The 16,424-nt window shown below is 41.8% G+C and overlaps 1 protein-coding gene across 2 annotated transcripts in view; it reads left to right on the forward strand.

Moving 5' to 3' along the window:
• The window catches only part of LOC146522051 (uncharacterized), a 34,109-nt gene extending 25,881 nt beyond the window's left edge, over window positions 1–8,228 (forward strand). For both annotated transcript variants that reach the window (XM_085149585.1, XM_085149589.1), the window contains 2 exons: window positions 2,957–3,052; window positions 5,285–8,228. In XM_085149585.1, coding sequence (XP_085005711.1) covers window positions 2,957–3,052; window positions 5,285–5,394 — 206 coding nt within the window. In that variant the 3' untranslated portion in view covers window positions 5,395–8,228. The remainder of the gene's footprint in view (window positions 1–2,956; window positions 3,053–5,284) is intronic.
• The last annotated feature ends 8,196 nt before the right edge of the window (window positions 8,229–16,424 follow it).

The raw sequence follows: 16,424 nt of genomic DNA on the forward strand, positions 1-16,424 counted from the left end.
TTGTGCAGCACGTAGGATCGACAGGGCACAGTGTGCTTTGAGGTAAGAGCCAAAAAGGGTGTAGTTTGTGTGTGTAAGCAACCTTTTTAAATACAAGTGCGCTCATGCTCACAGGTGTACGTGAGCATGAGCGCACTTGTATTTAAAAAGGTTCCTTCATGTAATAATCTGCTAGAGGGTGTGGGGAGCCAAAGCCCTGTCCACCAGGGCATAAAGCAGGTATGGAGGAGATCCAGGCTCCAGACATCCAGAGACCAAGGAAGACCAACGGAGAGGCAAACCTGCCACTCTCCCGGAAAGAGCTTAGGAGAGGCCCCAGATGAGGGGTCACTCAGAAGCCGTGGAGCAGAAGCCAGGGGGCTTGCAGTGACGTGCCCGTGAGCTCCGCCGACAGCCAGCTGTGCCAGAGTGACCAAGCCCCAGGCTCCAGGCCCCGACAAGCAGCCACCAGGAGTGAGCCGGTGCGTACCTGGACGCCCATCCCCGGACACAAAGAACCACCAATGGACCAATGTCTGAGGGTGTCTGCCACTGGCAGGGGGAGTATTCGGGGGAGATAAGCCTCCATACCTTGGAGGGCCTGAGATGTTCCTAGAGAGGTGGCTTCTGATACCCGACCTGACATATAGACACAGACAAACAGCCTGTTTGTCTATGTCAAACGGGGGGTGGCTGTAGCTCAGGTGGCAGAGCAGGTCAGCCACTAATCAGAAGGTTGGTGGTTCGATCCCAGGCTGCCTCCTGGCTGCATGCCAAATATCCTTGGGCAAGATACTAACCCCATGTTTGCCTACTGGTGGTGGTCAGAGGGCCCGGTGGCGCCTGTGTGGGGGGGGTGGCTGTAGCTCAGGTGGCAGAGCAGGTCAGCCACTAATCAGAAGGTTGGTGGTTCGATCCCAGGCTGCCTCCTGGCTGCATGCCAAATATCCTTGGGCAAGATACTAACCCCATGTTTGCCTACTGGTGGTGGTCAGAGGGCCCGGTGGCGCCTGTGTCCGGCAGCCTCGCCTCTGTCAGTGCGCCCCAGGGCAGCTGTGGCTACAATGTAGCTTGCCATCGCCAGTGTGTGAATGTGTGTGTGAATGGGTGAATGTAGTGTAAAGCACTTTGGGGTCCTTAAGGACTAGAAAAGTCAGGCCAGGCCAAAAACAGATACAAACATCCATTCCCACCACCCATGCAATTACTCAGCATTCACCCAACATGGAGACTGATATAAACAGACACTTTACATACAATCACACTCCCCAAGCGTACTCTATACCCCAGGTCTAGGTACCCTTGCCCCTGGAGGGGGAAACTGCACCCAGACCCAGGTGGTGTTACCCTTTTCCCCGGGGTGGAGAGAAGCAGACCGCCCCAACTCCGCAGCAGCAGGGAAGCCCCAAATTCCAGACCCCAATCGGACGGCCAACTCCTCCTCCCAGCCCCCCAACCCCAACAGGCAACAGAGAACGGGGGTGTGTGAAGACTCCAAACCTCCCTCTGCCCGCTCATATGAAGTGTTGATGCATGTGTGTTCTAAGGTGCATTTAAAACCGAGGAGGGCATGGAGCTACCTGTCAGAGAGCAGCAGGTAAGCGCACAGCCCCTCCTGATAATCCTCAATGTATACGTCTATTTAAAATTGAGAGGTGGGCAACGGCACCAGGGGTGAGGTTGTACACTCTGATGGTCTTCTGGACCCCCTATATAACTGGATGACATTGGCATTTATAAAGGATCATTTATCGGTTTTGATTAAACTCTCCTGAGCATGCTACAGAACCTTTGGATCAGGACATGAGTGAGGTATCCACTGCTAGGACACCAACCAATGACCAATCTGAACAAGCTGGAAATCCTGAAGACAAAGCTGAAGATGAGGAGACAGAAGAAATTGTCACGGAAAAGAGTGACCCAGGCGCGGTTCTTCTTCACAGAAACACAGTGCGTTTATTTACAGTGAAATAGACAGGCAAGTCCAACAATTCACTCAAAAGTGCAATTTTCCAATTGTGCTCGTCCCTTGCTCCCAGTGCGTTCCGTGTTGTAACTCCCTAGTGTGTGTGCTCCCCAACTCGCTTCTCTGCTTGCCTCTCCTGGAGGAAGAAGGAAAAATCCAATATTAGCCACATGCTAGCCAAATACCAGGCTCAGACTGCTCGCACAGACTGTACCAGTTCGGAGTAATAATCCCACATCGACTGTCGCCGCGAGTCCAGGTTAAATACCTCTTTCTAGCCGGGAGGGATGATTACCAACAGCTGGTCAGGTAATCAGCTGCAGGTGGGCCGGCAAAAGCAAAGAGGGACTCCCAATGACGACAGTCGCCCGGACACGCCTCTCCCACGGCCCGAGGACCGGGGAGAGAGAAGGAGAAGCAAACACACACAGAAAACATAAACACAAGCAAGACCGTCCGGAAAGGTCCGGCCGTGACAGAAATGGACTTGAACCACGTGGACAAACAGAAAAATATGTGAAAAAGTAGGGGACAAGAATGGGAGCAAAGGTAAAAAATCTATGAAAGAGGCAAAAACATTCAGAAAAAATAAGGAAGAATGAAGGTGTGGCACATGGCGAAGATAAAAGCATTGGCTATGTTACAACAAAACAATGACAGTCAGTACTAAAGGTTGATTCTCTTCATCTGAATGTAGTGCTTTCAGTGGGAGAAATGTTTTGTTACTCATCCCAATGACTTCTTCAGTCGAGACTGAAATAATTGGATGACAATGGTATCTTTAAAATATCATAAAATGGTTTTGCAGGAGTTTCCATTAAATCAACATAAACAACATAAACAATGACAGTCAGTAGTCTGAGCCAGATATTATTGAACACTCCATGAGATCAGGATTTTCTAAACACATTAAACAGTTTCCTAAGATTGAAAATGATGGAAAACATTTCTGATGAATTTACTGATGCATTCATTATCGGTTTTGATTAAACTGTCCTGTGCATGCTGCAGAACCTTTGGATCAGGACATGAGTGAGATATCCACTGCTGGGGCTCAATCCAGTGACCAACCTGAACAAGCTGGGAAGCCTCGAGAGAGAACTGAAGGTGAGGAGCAGACTTGCATGAGAACCATGTGGACAAACAGGAAAGAAATTAGTAAGAAAAAGAATAATGAATGAGAGAGGGGACACTGAATCTGGTTAAAAATTTATTAAAAAGAAAAAACATTCAATAAAAATATAGGAAAAATGACGATGTGGAACATGGAGACAATAAAAGCATTGGACATGTCATAACAAAACAATGATAGTATTTTCAGCTGGAAATTAGTCAGCAACCATGGAGCCAGGATGTTCTAGATATATGAAATAATCACTTAATATTGAAAAACATGGAAAACATTTCTGACGAATTTGCTGATGCATTGTGGTAATAACTGGATGACATTGGTATCTTTAAAAGTTCATACAATGGTTTTGTAGTTGTTTCCATTACATCCTGTTGAAATTGTTTTATCACTCAACTTCTGGTGTATTCCTAGTTTTAGTACTAAAATTCATCGTGAGAGGTTTGCCTATGCTTAGATAATTTATTCCTGCCAGCTGCCATGGCTTACTTTTGAGCAGCAGGGTCAGCAACTTTCTTGCACACACGTCGAGCCAGCTGCCCAACTGCCCAAATAAATGGCAAAGAAGAACAACCTATGTGGTGTGGTCCCTTCAACACTGGTTGCTACGTTACTAGCTTGGGAGTTTGCACTTGCTGGCAATATAATGATGACATGGTGGTGCACAGATGAGTGAGTAAAAAAAGATGGGTTTGTTAATATATATATGTAAAGTGGACTAAGAACATTGGACATTCAAAGATAAATGGACAAAATTAGCTCACAGCTGACTAATGACCATTTGCAAGGATTAACCCTTTAAGACCTACCATAGAACCAACTCCGCCAGAACTTTATATTTTTACATGCTGTAGTGCCATTTTTGGGAGCATTTTAAGTTGCTATACATCAATACAACTGTTACAGCTCAAATTTGAATAATATGTATGCATAAAGTCCATAGTAACTACATAAATTGCAAAAAAATTATTGCAAATTGTTTTTGTATTTTTTTAAACATATATTTCTACTTAGAGAAATTTAAGAGGTTAATCCCTCAAAACTTTAAATACAAAAAAGTTGCAAATAATAGTTTACAACAACAGGAAATTTATTTTGAGTGTCTTCATAGTTTTATTTTTGAGATACATCAATTTTTATATACTGCAGAGAAAAATGAAAATAAATCCTATAATGAAAATTTGCATAGAAAACAGCATGTGCATCAAAATAAACTATTTAAAGCTGTGCAATTTGTGTTCTAAGCATTCAGGAAACTATTCAGAAAAGCATGAAGTCAAACATGACTTTTAAAAACACCAGTATAGGCTTATAAGGCCTATAAGTAAAAAACTACATTTTCCGCGAAATGACGTCCATGAAAATTTCTCTCACTGAAGCGAGAGCCAGCTCTCTTTTGCAATATGTTTTAAGTTACATTGTGTTCAGTTGGTCAAACATATTTACTACACAGTTTAAAGCACTTCTTAATTTTCCTGAATGTTGAGGGTTTTTTAGGTGAATTGTTTGCATCTTAATGTTGTCCCAAATAGTTTGTCCTAGTCATCTGGACATAGCATTTTCAGTCATCCAAGTGACTTCTTCATTCTCAGCTGACTGCAGGTTTCCCCAACCTCATAAACAGTACATTGAACAATGACTGAAACTAGCCAAATGAATGAACAATGGGCTGTGAGGTCAGTTTCTTGATCAATAATATGTAAATTGTCATGACCATTGATTAACAACCATTGATCAAATGGCTGGGGCACCAACCAATGAGCAAGCTGAATAAGCTTGGAAGCTCTGGAAAGCCTAGAGAGAGAGCTAAAGGTGAGGAGACAGCAGGCATAGATGAGAACCATGTCAAAAACAGCAAAATATGTAGAGAATAATGAATGATAGAGGGGAAAAATGGAAACACTGGATCTGGTTAAAAATATATAAAAGAGGAAAAAAAAATCAACAAAAATGAGGAAGAATGAAGGTGTGGAACATGGAGTCAATGAATGCATTGGCCATGGTTCAACAAAACACTGATAGTCAGTAGTCCGACACAGAACTTAGTGAGCAATCTGTGAGATCAGATTTTCATAAACACATGAAACAATTGCTTAAGCCTTAAAGAGGTGAAATTTGGAAAACATTTCTGATAAATTTACTGATGCATTGTGGTAATAAATGGATGACACTGGCAAGATTATATAAAGGATTTCCTGTGTTTGCTACAGAAACTTTGGATCTGGATACGAGTGAGGTATCCACTGCTGGAACACCAACCAGTGACTCATCTGAACAAGCTGGGAAGGCTCGAAACACAAAGAAATGTTCATTGATTTAAAACAAATAAATACATTGATCATCAGGATAACAACACATTCTCATCCCAACACATAACAATACTATGTGACAAATTGGTATGTTATGCATTCAGTAGTATGAGAGCGGGTTAGAATAAATCTATAAATGTAAGATTATGTGTAAGGTTAGGCGTGCATAAGGTTATGGTTAAGGTTAGGGTTAGGTGTAGAATCCATTATGTCATAGGGTTCATGTTGTGGTTAAAGTTAGGTGTGGTTAAGGTTATGGTTATGGGCTTTTTATTAATTTAATTAATAAAAATTATTTAATTAATTAAATTTACAATGATTTAAAGTAGCTTAATAGAGCTGTGTGAGATAGTAGAATTTGCAACACGTTCTCATCACAACACAACATAACGACACTATGTGATAAATTGTCGGTATGTTATGCGTTTGGACGCATGAGAGCAGGTTGGAATAAATCTATAAATGTGTTTTCCATGTGACAGAAAATCAGCCTAACAAAGTTGTGGTTAACGTTAAGGTTAGGGCTGCAATAGAAAGCAGCGAAGTTCAATTAAATTTATTCATTTTAATTAAGAATCTGGAGTGTTTCATAAGGCCACAGAATGATAGTTTTCGTGTTATTATGACACACCTCGGGCCGTGACAAATCGTTGGTAATGTGCATGTTGGGAATTTTCAATTTTAGATCTTAATACATAACATATCAATTTGGTCTCAGTATTGTGACTTGTAAAATTCACTTGTAAACCACTGACTTTTTTCCAGGAACTTTACAGTACGTATTTAAAAAACAAATCTTAGTTTTTAATAATATTACTTGATGATGATTATCATCACATACTTTATCAAAATAAACAAACTTTGTGGATATGTCCACATTTCATTCTCTGTTTCATAATTTCTTTATATCTCTTCTACAAACTCTGAAATATATGTTTAACTCTCGCATGCCTTTAAAAAATCCATAGTTTCACTTTTGGCATCTGAGTGATATTTTTCCAGTTCACTGCTTGAACACTCTGTGTTCTGGTTTTATTGTGTCATGCATCTTTGTCCACAACTGTGCAAGAAGATCACAGTTGTGGACAGAAGAACTGTGTCAGGTTACAGAAACAAAGTACTTGACTTAACCTGATGCTCTGTATTCATTACTGACCAGCCAGAGTCACATAGTAGCTAAAGAAAGTTTTTATATATATTGCACATTTAAAACCATAGGTTCCAATTTAAAAAAGAAAAAAAAAGGCTTCCTAAAATGTACACTGTGTACAATCACACTAAATTATTTGTATTTACATTATTTGATTTTTTATCTTATTTACATAAATCACAGCAACTGATATGACTTGTGTAATTGCCTTTCTGTTGGTCTCCAGTGTTATCTTCCACAGTTCTACTAAGTTCCTGACTAACGTTGTTAGCGCACTATACGGCCTTGTACAGTGCTAAGCATTCCATTATCCATGTGTGGGGGATACAACAAAAAAGGATAGAATATCACCAGGATAAACAACATGATTTTAAAGGGGAACAATAGAAACGGATGGTTTCATATAAATAGAGAAAAATGCAATTTTGAGAGCAGCTAAAAGCCTTTAAACTAAACATCTGTTCCAAAATCACAACCGTGCTGCATAATAAACGTCACATTCTTAATCCATGGAGGCTGAAAAACACTTTAAAATGTAGTGAAATGGGATGGTTTAACCTCTGTCGTGCCGCTCAGGTTGCTGAGCAACCATGATACTATCCGCTGGAAAACTTTCATATAGCACTGTCTGACAGAAATTAAGGAGAGATTTTTTTGGCTCATCTGTTTGTTTTTACATGAGCTTTGTTTGATTTGAAAAGTATCTGATTGTTGGGCTTCATTTCTGTACGGAACAGTAATTTCAAAATTAGCTAGTAAATAACAGTTAGCTAATGTTGTTCATGAGACTAAAGTCATCTGACTTGGTAATGTAAATATAATATGGCCATCATTAAAGTTGTATATTAATCATTATTAGTTATTACAGCAGTGAACTTGAACTCTGTGTCAAATACTGAGCTTCAGTAAAGATTCAAGTTGCAGTTATTTATATTTCCTATCACCTTAAATCTTAACTTAAAGACAAGTATATTTTACAGTGTACATATAGATGTATTTAATAACTGTAATAGGTGCTTTAAGTCATACAAAATAGATATCAGAGCCTTAAACAGGATGACTTCTGCTAAATGGGTCAAACTGGACAGAAAGTATAGAAACATGTAACATTCTTATAGGATATCATGTAACACTATAGATCAACTGAGCTCAAAATATATAAAGCATATAAACAATGACAGTAATATAATGCAACAAACACAACAGTACTCCTAATCCAAAACACTCCAAAAAATATATAACAGAAAAAACATAGACATTTATTTTAAGGTCCATTCTGCTGCCGATACATACTTTAGGTTTCTGAATATTAAACTTGTTGCTGACTTTCATAGTTTAACTTGAAGGGCCTGACTACTTTCTCCCACATTAAAAACTTGAATGATAAAATTATTTTAACATTAGCTAATAGGACTGATTCAGGAAAGACAATTAGTTGTTTTAAACTTTTCTAGCAGTCCTTCACAAACAGGGAACAGTCTGTCTATTCTGTCCATCTCTCAGCCGGTGCTGGCTAGTGATGTGTCGGTCGCGAACGAAATGGCTCTTAGAGCCGGGTCTTTGACGTGAACGACACGAGCCGGCTCCTTATCGCGAGCAGTCACGTGGGTTTTTTTTTTTTTTTTTTTCCTTTCTCTCAGCCTCTCTCTCGTACTTTTTTTTGCTTCACTCTGCACGCGAGCCGTGTGCTTTACGATGGGAAGAGGGGGGAGGGGCGGTAGTTACACATAGTAGCACAGGAACAGAGCCAGAGGGAGAGAAAGAGAGGCAGGGACAACAACGTCACATTAGAAAGGTATAGTAATCATCCACAACTATTTTCAGTTGCAGATGATAAAGGATTCAGAAAGTTTATTCATGCAGGTCCATATGACAGAGAATATGCATCTTCTTTTTGTTTTAATATTTTAATTTATATTTAATTGTGTTGTGGTTTGCAGTGTTTTGTGTTGTTTCACTTTAAATTTGTAAAAGGAAAAAGCTGAAAATTTAAATAGTTAAAAGTTGAAATGTGAATAGTTGATTTTTGTATTATATGATTTATTTATTTATGTGGAGTGAATAAATAAAAGTATATTTACGGTGGCCCCTAGAGACAAAGCACGTACAAACTTCAAATCACGTACGAACTCTGAAGCACGTACAAACTCCAAAACACGTAAAAACTCCAAAACACGTAAAAACACGTACAAATTCTGAAGCACGTAAAAACTCAGAAGCACATAAAAACTCAAAACACGTACAAAAGACAACAGAAGTGCTCCAGGATGCTGGGCGCAGTGTTGCGCTTTTGTTACCTAGTGGCTACACAAGCCAGGAAGTACCAACGACCGGATTTGGTGTGTGGTAGTAACAGGTAAATGAACTTTTTTTTTAATTATTTGAATATATATGAGTGCTTGTGTATAAATACACAAACAATGCTTTCAATTGTGTAATTTAAGTGATCTAGGTTCAGTTAACGCTAAAAATGTGTTTTGGAGTTTGTATGTGTTTTTTGGAGTTTGTACGTGCTTTGTCTCTAGGGGCCACTGTATATATTTATATATAAACATATATATAAATAAAACCACTTTTTTTTTACATTAGTAATTCCTTTTTTGCATAATTTTATATTATTGTTAATAATAAATTAATGAAAGCAACAAAACAACCAGCCGGTTCGGAGCCGAAAGAGCCGGCTCTTTTTAGTGAGCCGAGCCGAAAGAGCCAGTTCTCTAAAAAGAGCCGGAAATCCCATCACTAGTGCTGGCTCTTCCTCCTCCTCTTCCTCACACACTGCTGAGTTTGTCCTGGTGGATCATTAGGGGTGCAAAGCCTCACAGATGATGTGCAGCAGTGGGTCCCTCAGTCTGTCCTCACTCTGGACAGTTGCAGTTGTCACACATGGAAATCAAATGTGTGATAAGCTGTACGATTCAAACACAAGTGTAACTTATACATACAAAAGTATATATATATATAAAAAGTGAGAGAGCGCAGGACAGACAGAAAGGTGATGGTCTCAGGTGTATACACTGCTACAAAAAAGGAAAGGAGAAGGAGTATTTTGTGTTTATGTTATTACAGGTGCTAAACAAGAACAGTTCCCAAATGGTACAGTTTACACGTGTGACTCCTGTGATTAAAGCATCTTTGTTTCAGGTTAACGAGTGAACCGTCAGCTCGTTCAAACAGATTTTCAAGTCTGTTTGGCTCGACACCACCGAACAGAGGCAGCAATATAATGTAGCTAACATTAACAGTGCAGTGAATCCTGTCATGGTTGCGGCTGTATGCAGGCAGGATGAGGACCCAAACGCAAGCTCATGGAGGCAGGATTGAACTCAAAACACAGCTTTATTGCTGGACAGAAAAAACATACAAACTAAACTGGAAACTATAACATATTGCACGGAGAAACACGCAGCCATGAATGAGGGAGAACGCGACAGAGAACTGAGGGAGACGCAGACATAAATACACAGAGGGTTAATGAGGAAAGTGGGAGCACACGGGGAACACAGGTGAAACTGATAATCATAACAAGACACGGCAGGAGTAAATGCAACACTGACGGGAGACTGTCAAAGTAAAACAGGAAGTACACAGAGGTTCAGACAGGAGGAGAGAGAACACGGGGAGAGCACAGACATAACGGGCTGGGGAAAACATGGAATAAAACACAAGGAGGGGAAACGAGGGCTCACAGATACACAGAGGGTAATCAAATAAGGAACATCTTAACAGAACCTAGGAACCACGGCATAAATAAAGAACAAAGTACAAAACACACGAAAACTAAAAATACTGGACCATGACATCACCCCCCCCCCCCCCCCCCCCCCCAAGGGCTGGCTCCCGACAGCCCAAACCCAAGAACCAAAAGACAAGAAAAACAGAAAACAACCCACCCGGGGCGGGGGACCCGGACGGAGGGACTGAAACCAAACGAAATACAAGGAGCATGATACCAAAACGGTATCATCAAAAAGTCCACAAATACACAAAAAACAGTTCAAAACAGGGAAGCAATGTCCATATAGAACAGAAGGTCGACCTGGGAGGCGACAGCACAAAAGTTCAGTTCGGCTGATCCGGGGGCCGGCCACGTGAAAAGGGGCGGCAGAGTGGGTCCAGAGGCCAGCCGCATGGAAGACTGCGGCAGCGGCATAGCAGGTCCGGTGGCCGGCCGTGTTGAAGACGGCGGCATCGGCAGAGCGGGTCCGGAGGCCGGCCACGTGGAAGACGGCGGCGGCTCTCAAGCGTCGGGCGTACTGGTTGAGGCTTCGTGGGCACAGGACCAGGCGTGGGCGATGCTGATGCAGAGGCTGGGCCAGGCGTGGGCGATGCTGATGCAGAGGCTGGGCCAGGCGTGGGCGACGCTGATGCAGAGGCTGGGCCAGGCGTGGGTGACGCTGATGCAGAGGCTGGGCCAGGCATGGGCGACGCTGATGCAGAGGCTGGGCCAGGCGGTGGCGTCTTGGACCCTCCAGCGGAGACGAGGAGGTGCTGGCCGGGCTGCCCAGAGCCGCCAGCGGAGACGAGGAGAGGCTGGAGAGGTTCTCCTGAACCCCCAGCGAGAACAGATGCGGAGCAAGCAGGTGCTGAGACTTCTGGCTCAGCGGATGCTAACTGTAGCTGCACAGGGCACGCAGCCGGCTTGGGACGCAACGGTTGGGGCTGTGCAGTGCAAACCGTCTGTCCAAGCCTTGTCAGCACGACGCTGTCCTTAACTGGCTGAGTGAGCTCACAAGAGCTTCCAGCAGAGGATGGCAGTGACTGAATGGGTTGCTGCGCTACTAACTGAGCTGGTGACAGAGTTAATGACTGAGCTGATAATGACAGAGCTGATAACTGTGCTAGAGACTGAGCTGGTGACAAAACAGGAAACTGTGCTAATAACTGAGTCAATGACTGAGCTGATAAAGACAGAGCTGAAAACTGAACAGGCAATGGAGCAAGAAACTGAGATGGTAACAGAATGGATGACTGAGCAGGTAATGGAGCTGATAACTGTGCTAGAGACTGAGCTGGTGACAAAACAGGAAACTGTGCTAAGACCTGAGCTAATGACTGCGCTATGGACAGAAGTGCAAGTTGTAGTGGGGGTTGTAGTGATGGTGGATCAGCAGGTAGTTGAACTTGTGGCTGAGCAGGTGTCTGACTCTTGGCTGCTCTCCTCCGGGGAACAGGAACGGCTGCTGGGCCTGGACGAACACCAGCCATCCCCACCCTAGGAACAGATACGGGTGCAGGGACGAGCTGGGCTCTGGCTGCCTTTACCCTGGGGGCCGGTGTAGGTGCAGGAGCTAGCTGGACCTCTGCTGCTCCCACCCAAGGAACTGAGATGGGTGCAGGAGTCGGCAGGGTCACAGCTGACCACACCCGGGGAACGGGAACAGGCGCAGGCAACGGCTGGGTGTCCGTCAACCCCACCCGAGGAGCAGGTACGGGTGCAGGGATGAACGGAGCCTCTGCCAGGCTGGGGACAGAAGCAGGGACCAGCTGGACCTCAGCCACCCTGACAGGAGATTTCTAAGAATCACCCCGCAGTTCTTCAGCTTGAGACACCTGAGTTAGAAAACACAAACACTGCAGTTGTCTTTCACTCGCGAGGGCAGTCATGGACGCACGACCTGCATCTTATCACTGTCTGCATGCTTTATTTATAGTTTTCTGTGTGTCTGTGTGTGTGTACAAATTGCTCAGAGCAACGGGTTTTTCCCTTTTCTACATCTGTATGTTCTCCGAAAACAGGAAGTGGTTAGTAGCTGAATAAGTTCATCATCACAAAAGTTATTAGGTGAAAAGTCACGTAGACATGTAGATTGCTTAGTGATCAATAAAAAGCACATTTCATGAAGCTGATCACATTATATAAAAACAATTTCCCTTTGACACACCCTCACCCAAGGAACTGATACGGGTGCAAGGGAAAGCTGGGCCCGTGCTGCCCTGGGTAGAGGAACTGGAGGTAGCGAGCAGAGCACAGGAGTATGGAACGCCAGGACTGCCATAATGAATTAATTAAATACACCATTAAATAATTAATTAAATGTGTCAATAATTAATTAAAATGGGAAATAATTAATTAAATAAATAGTTATGACACATGTAATTAATTAATTATTGACACATTTAATTAATTATTTATGTATTTCACATTTTAATTAATTATTGACACATTTAATTAATTATTGACACATTTAATTAATTATTTATTGACACATTTTATTAATTATTTATGTGTTTCACATTTTATTTAATTATTAACACATTTAATTAATTATTTAATGATATATTTATTGATTTCATTTTGGCAGTCCTGGCGCCTGGCTCTCATCATGAAATAATTTTATCTGTCAACCTCACCCATCAAACTCAGGGGGCGGGGTTAACGCTGATCGACTCAAAACCATTGCTTTGGCCTGGTGGCCATTGTTTTTAGCACACAACAACCAGCATGTGGAAACTAACAGAACTGAACTTTGAAAAACCCTGTTTGTGTGTGTCACCAAATACAGTTTTAATATTTTTTTAGCCGAGAATGTAGTGGTTTAATCTTCATGTGTCTGGTCGGTTTGTCAAGATACAGCCTCTTTGCAAAAGTGCTTCGATGATTTCGGAGATGTCTGCCCAGTCTCACGGCAAAGCGTGGATAGACCCGCTCGCCTCGCAAGCAATCGAGCTGTTATTACCACCGACAAAGCGCAGGCCCCGGTACACCTGTAATAATCCCCGCTGACACGGACTTCTTTTACTGAGGTTATATTTATCAGGGTTTTATTTCCTGATGTTCTTATGTGTCCTACGTGTTTCACTCGCCAATTCTGAATTATAACTAACATTAAAAACATGTTTAATGAGGAGAGAGAGCAAATAAATTAGATTAACAGCTGATCTTTGGGTTTTTGTTCAGTAATCAGCATGACCTGTGTATAAACGCATAAAAGAGATAACGTTGGTGTTTCCGTCATGTAGTAACTGCTTTAACTGTACAAAGGTTGTTCGAAACTATGACACACATACAGACTTCATGATGTTCGGCTAATATTTTATATTGAATATTAATCATGAGGGTAAACGGCCCTGTACACCACAGAGCGAGGTCAGCATATCCACGATATCTTCAGCTCTCTGAGGTAACACAGAGTTTCCCAGCTGACTAATCTAACGGTCATCTACGAATATGTCACGGGTCATATCAATATGATTTTACAGAAAAGCATCCTTATTACTGCCAACTATTCCAGAGACGTGAAAATCTACAGCATAAAGAACACAAAAATATAGCAGTCTAACGCAACACTGTAACAGAGATGAACCGTCAGTTTGTCAAAGCGGAATGAAAGCGATTGGTTGAACAGTTGTTCGTGATCTGTGTTTTCTGCATTTTCATCAGCGTAAGAGACTCGGCAGTTATAACAGTTATACATTTAATAAATTACCAAATGAACGCAAGAAACGAGCAAACCTGTTCCGACAATTTGAGTTTGTGTTCCCTCAGCTGCAGACTCGCTGCTGTTTAAATGTTTGAGAGGAAGATTAGATATAAGCAAACGTCAAACATAGACTCAGTCTGCGTTCACATTTGATATGAGGCCAGGATGGATAATGGCTGTGTCCTGTTTTAAAATTGTTGTCTGACCTCCGTCGATCCAGCCGCTCAGAGTTAGCTGAAGTTAACTTGGATAAATTATAGTTAAGGAGTACCACAGATAACACCCACGTGAGCTGTGTGACTGTTCACCACTACACTGAAATCAGTAGGCTATTACTGAAATACACTATTTCATAAACTATGATATAAATAGGGAGGTCCTACTAACATGTTTAGTTTTAAAGGACACCTTCCTGCCTTTAGTCTCATTTATGAGCAGTATTAGTTTTCTTCTAACATCCAGAAGTCTGCACGATGTGTTTCATAGTTTGTAACAAACCTTTGACAGTTAAACATAACATGACCGAAAAAGCAAAAAAATGAATAAAAAGAGAGAGAGAGAAAAAAAATCACACAAATTATATGTTAACCTCATTTATTTTTAGTTAAGTAAACTAGTGATGGTAAATTTGATTCTTTTTACTGAATCGAGTTTTAATGAGTCACTCACCAAAGTGAATCGGGTTTTTTGAGTCATTTGATTCACTGAGTCAGTTGACCAGAGAGTGCAAAAAATTTACATTTTCACTCAAACTTAATTTGTTTCTCTTTTCATGTAAATCCCACTGCTAAGATGAATGATTCTAAAAAAACAACAACTATTTTATAGAGCAAAAAAGAGCAAAAACATTTCTAAAATTAAGCAATTTCCTATCAAAATTGCTTAATAAACATTTATTTTGTTTATTTGTATTTTATTAGTATTTTCCTTAAATGTGTTAAATATATATTTTCTCATCTAAATGTCCACTGAGCTGTGAGCCAGGGGGCGGTAATGCACCTTAACATTGGTTGCCAACCAAGAAGAAGAAGAAGCTGTGAGCCAGGAGGGAGGGGGTGAGTGAGTGATTCGTTCGCTCGCTCTATGATTCAGCACAGGAGGGAGGGGGTGAGCGAGTCCTGAGTGATTTGCTTACGATTCAGCACAGGAGGGAGGGGGTTAGTGAGTCCTGAGTGATTCATTCGCTCTATGATTCAGCACAGGAGGTAGGGGGTGAGCGAGTCCTGAGTGATTCGCTTATGCTTACGATTCAGCACAGGAGGGAGGGGGTGAGTGAGTGAGTGATTCGTTCGCTCTATGATTCAGCACAGGAGGGAGGGGGTGAGCGAGTCCTGAGTGATTTGCTTACGCTTACGATTCAGCACAGGAAGGGAGGGGGTGAGTAGCTCAAATGTGCTGTTAGCATGTTAGCAGAGCGATGCTACTGTGAACCAAGGAGCTATTTTCTTGATGTGAGCTTCTACTCAGGGTTTTTTCTTCCAGTTCAGAGCAGAAATGCTTTTGTTAAGAAACTGGCTGTTGTTTTTTCCCCCCCACAATTTTAATTATAAGCTAGATATATTTCTACTAAGCGAATTAGTTTGCTAACAGAAACAGGGATGAGTCAGTGAGTCAGTTGGGCTTGTGAATCATGATTCACAGGTCAGTAAAGTGATTCTCGAGTATTGAACGATTCGTTCATGAATCGAACATCACTAAAGTAAACTCTAAAAATTCTAACAGATTGCTGGTGCTTAGAAAACCTATTAAAAACAGATGATATAATATTTCTGTCCAGGTTGCAGTCTGCATTATGAACATGTAGTTGGAAACTCTGCTCCTCTCGGTGGAAATGCGCCTTCTCTTTCCTCTTTGTATAAAAACATTTCAAAAGTCAGTTTAATCGCAAAATTTACTGTTAAATCCAAAACACACCAGATAAAGAAAAGCGAATAGTTCAGTCTAACACATGTGCCAGTGAACCATTAAACGTCTGTAAAACTGTGCAGTTATGAAACGTAACTTTAACCTCAGCCAAACCGATTTGTTCAGTTGTAAATAAAACAGCGAAGTAAACGTGACCCGACAGACAAAACGTTAGTGAATTAAGTCCAGCGTTTAACCACTGAGAGCTAAAACTCAGGTGAGGTTTCAAAGCTGTGTGCCGGTGATTGGACGTCAGCCGCTGATGAAGTGGGTTCGCCTATAAAGTGCTCTGTTGGGAAACAAGCTCCAGCAGCTCTGCGCTCGGGAAAAACTATATTTACTTATCTTGTGCAGAAAAATGTGCTGACGTTGCGTAATATCGAGCAACGGCTGCCCAGTTAAACTGTGACTATCACCAGGTAACGTGGGCGTGTTTCTTGAATTAGCAGCAGGTGTTAAACAGCTGACAGGTGAGGAGGAGGATGCAAGCAGGTAAACTGAGGGTCTGTTGAGCTGATCGCTGGTTTCGTGAGAAAAATGTCAGCTCGTTCTTTATGTTACA

The sequence above is a fragment of the Neolamprologus multifasciatus genome, chromosome 3 (genome assembly GCF_963576455.1).
Source record: "Neolamprologus multifasciatus chromosome 3, fNeoMul1.2, whole genome shotgun sequence".
Taxonomy (NCBI): Eukaryota; Metazoa; Chordata; class Actinopteri; order Cichliformes; family Cichlidae; genus Neolamprologus; species Neolamprologus multifasciatus.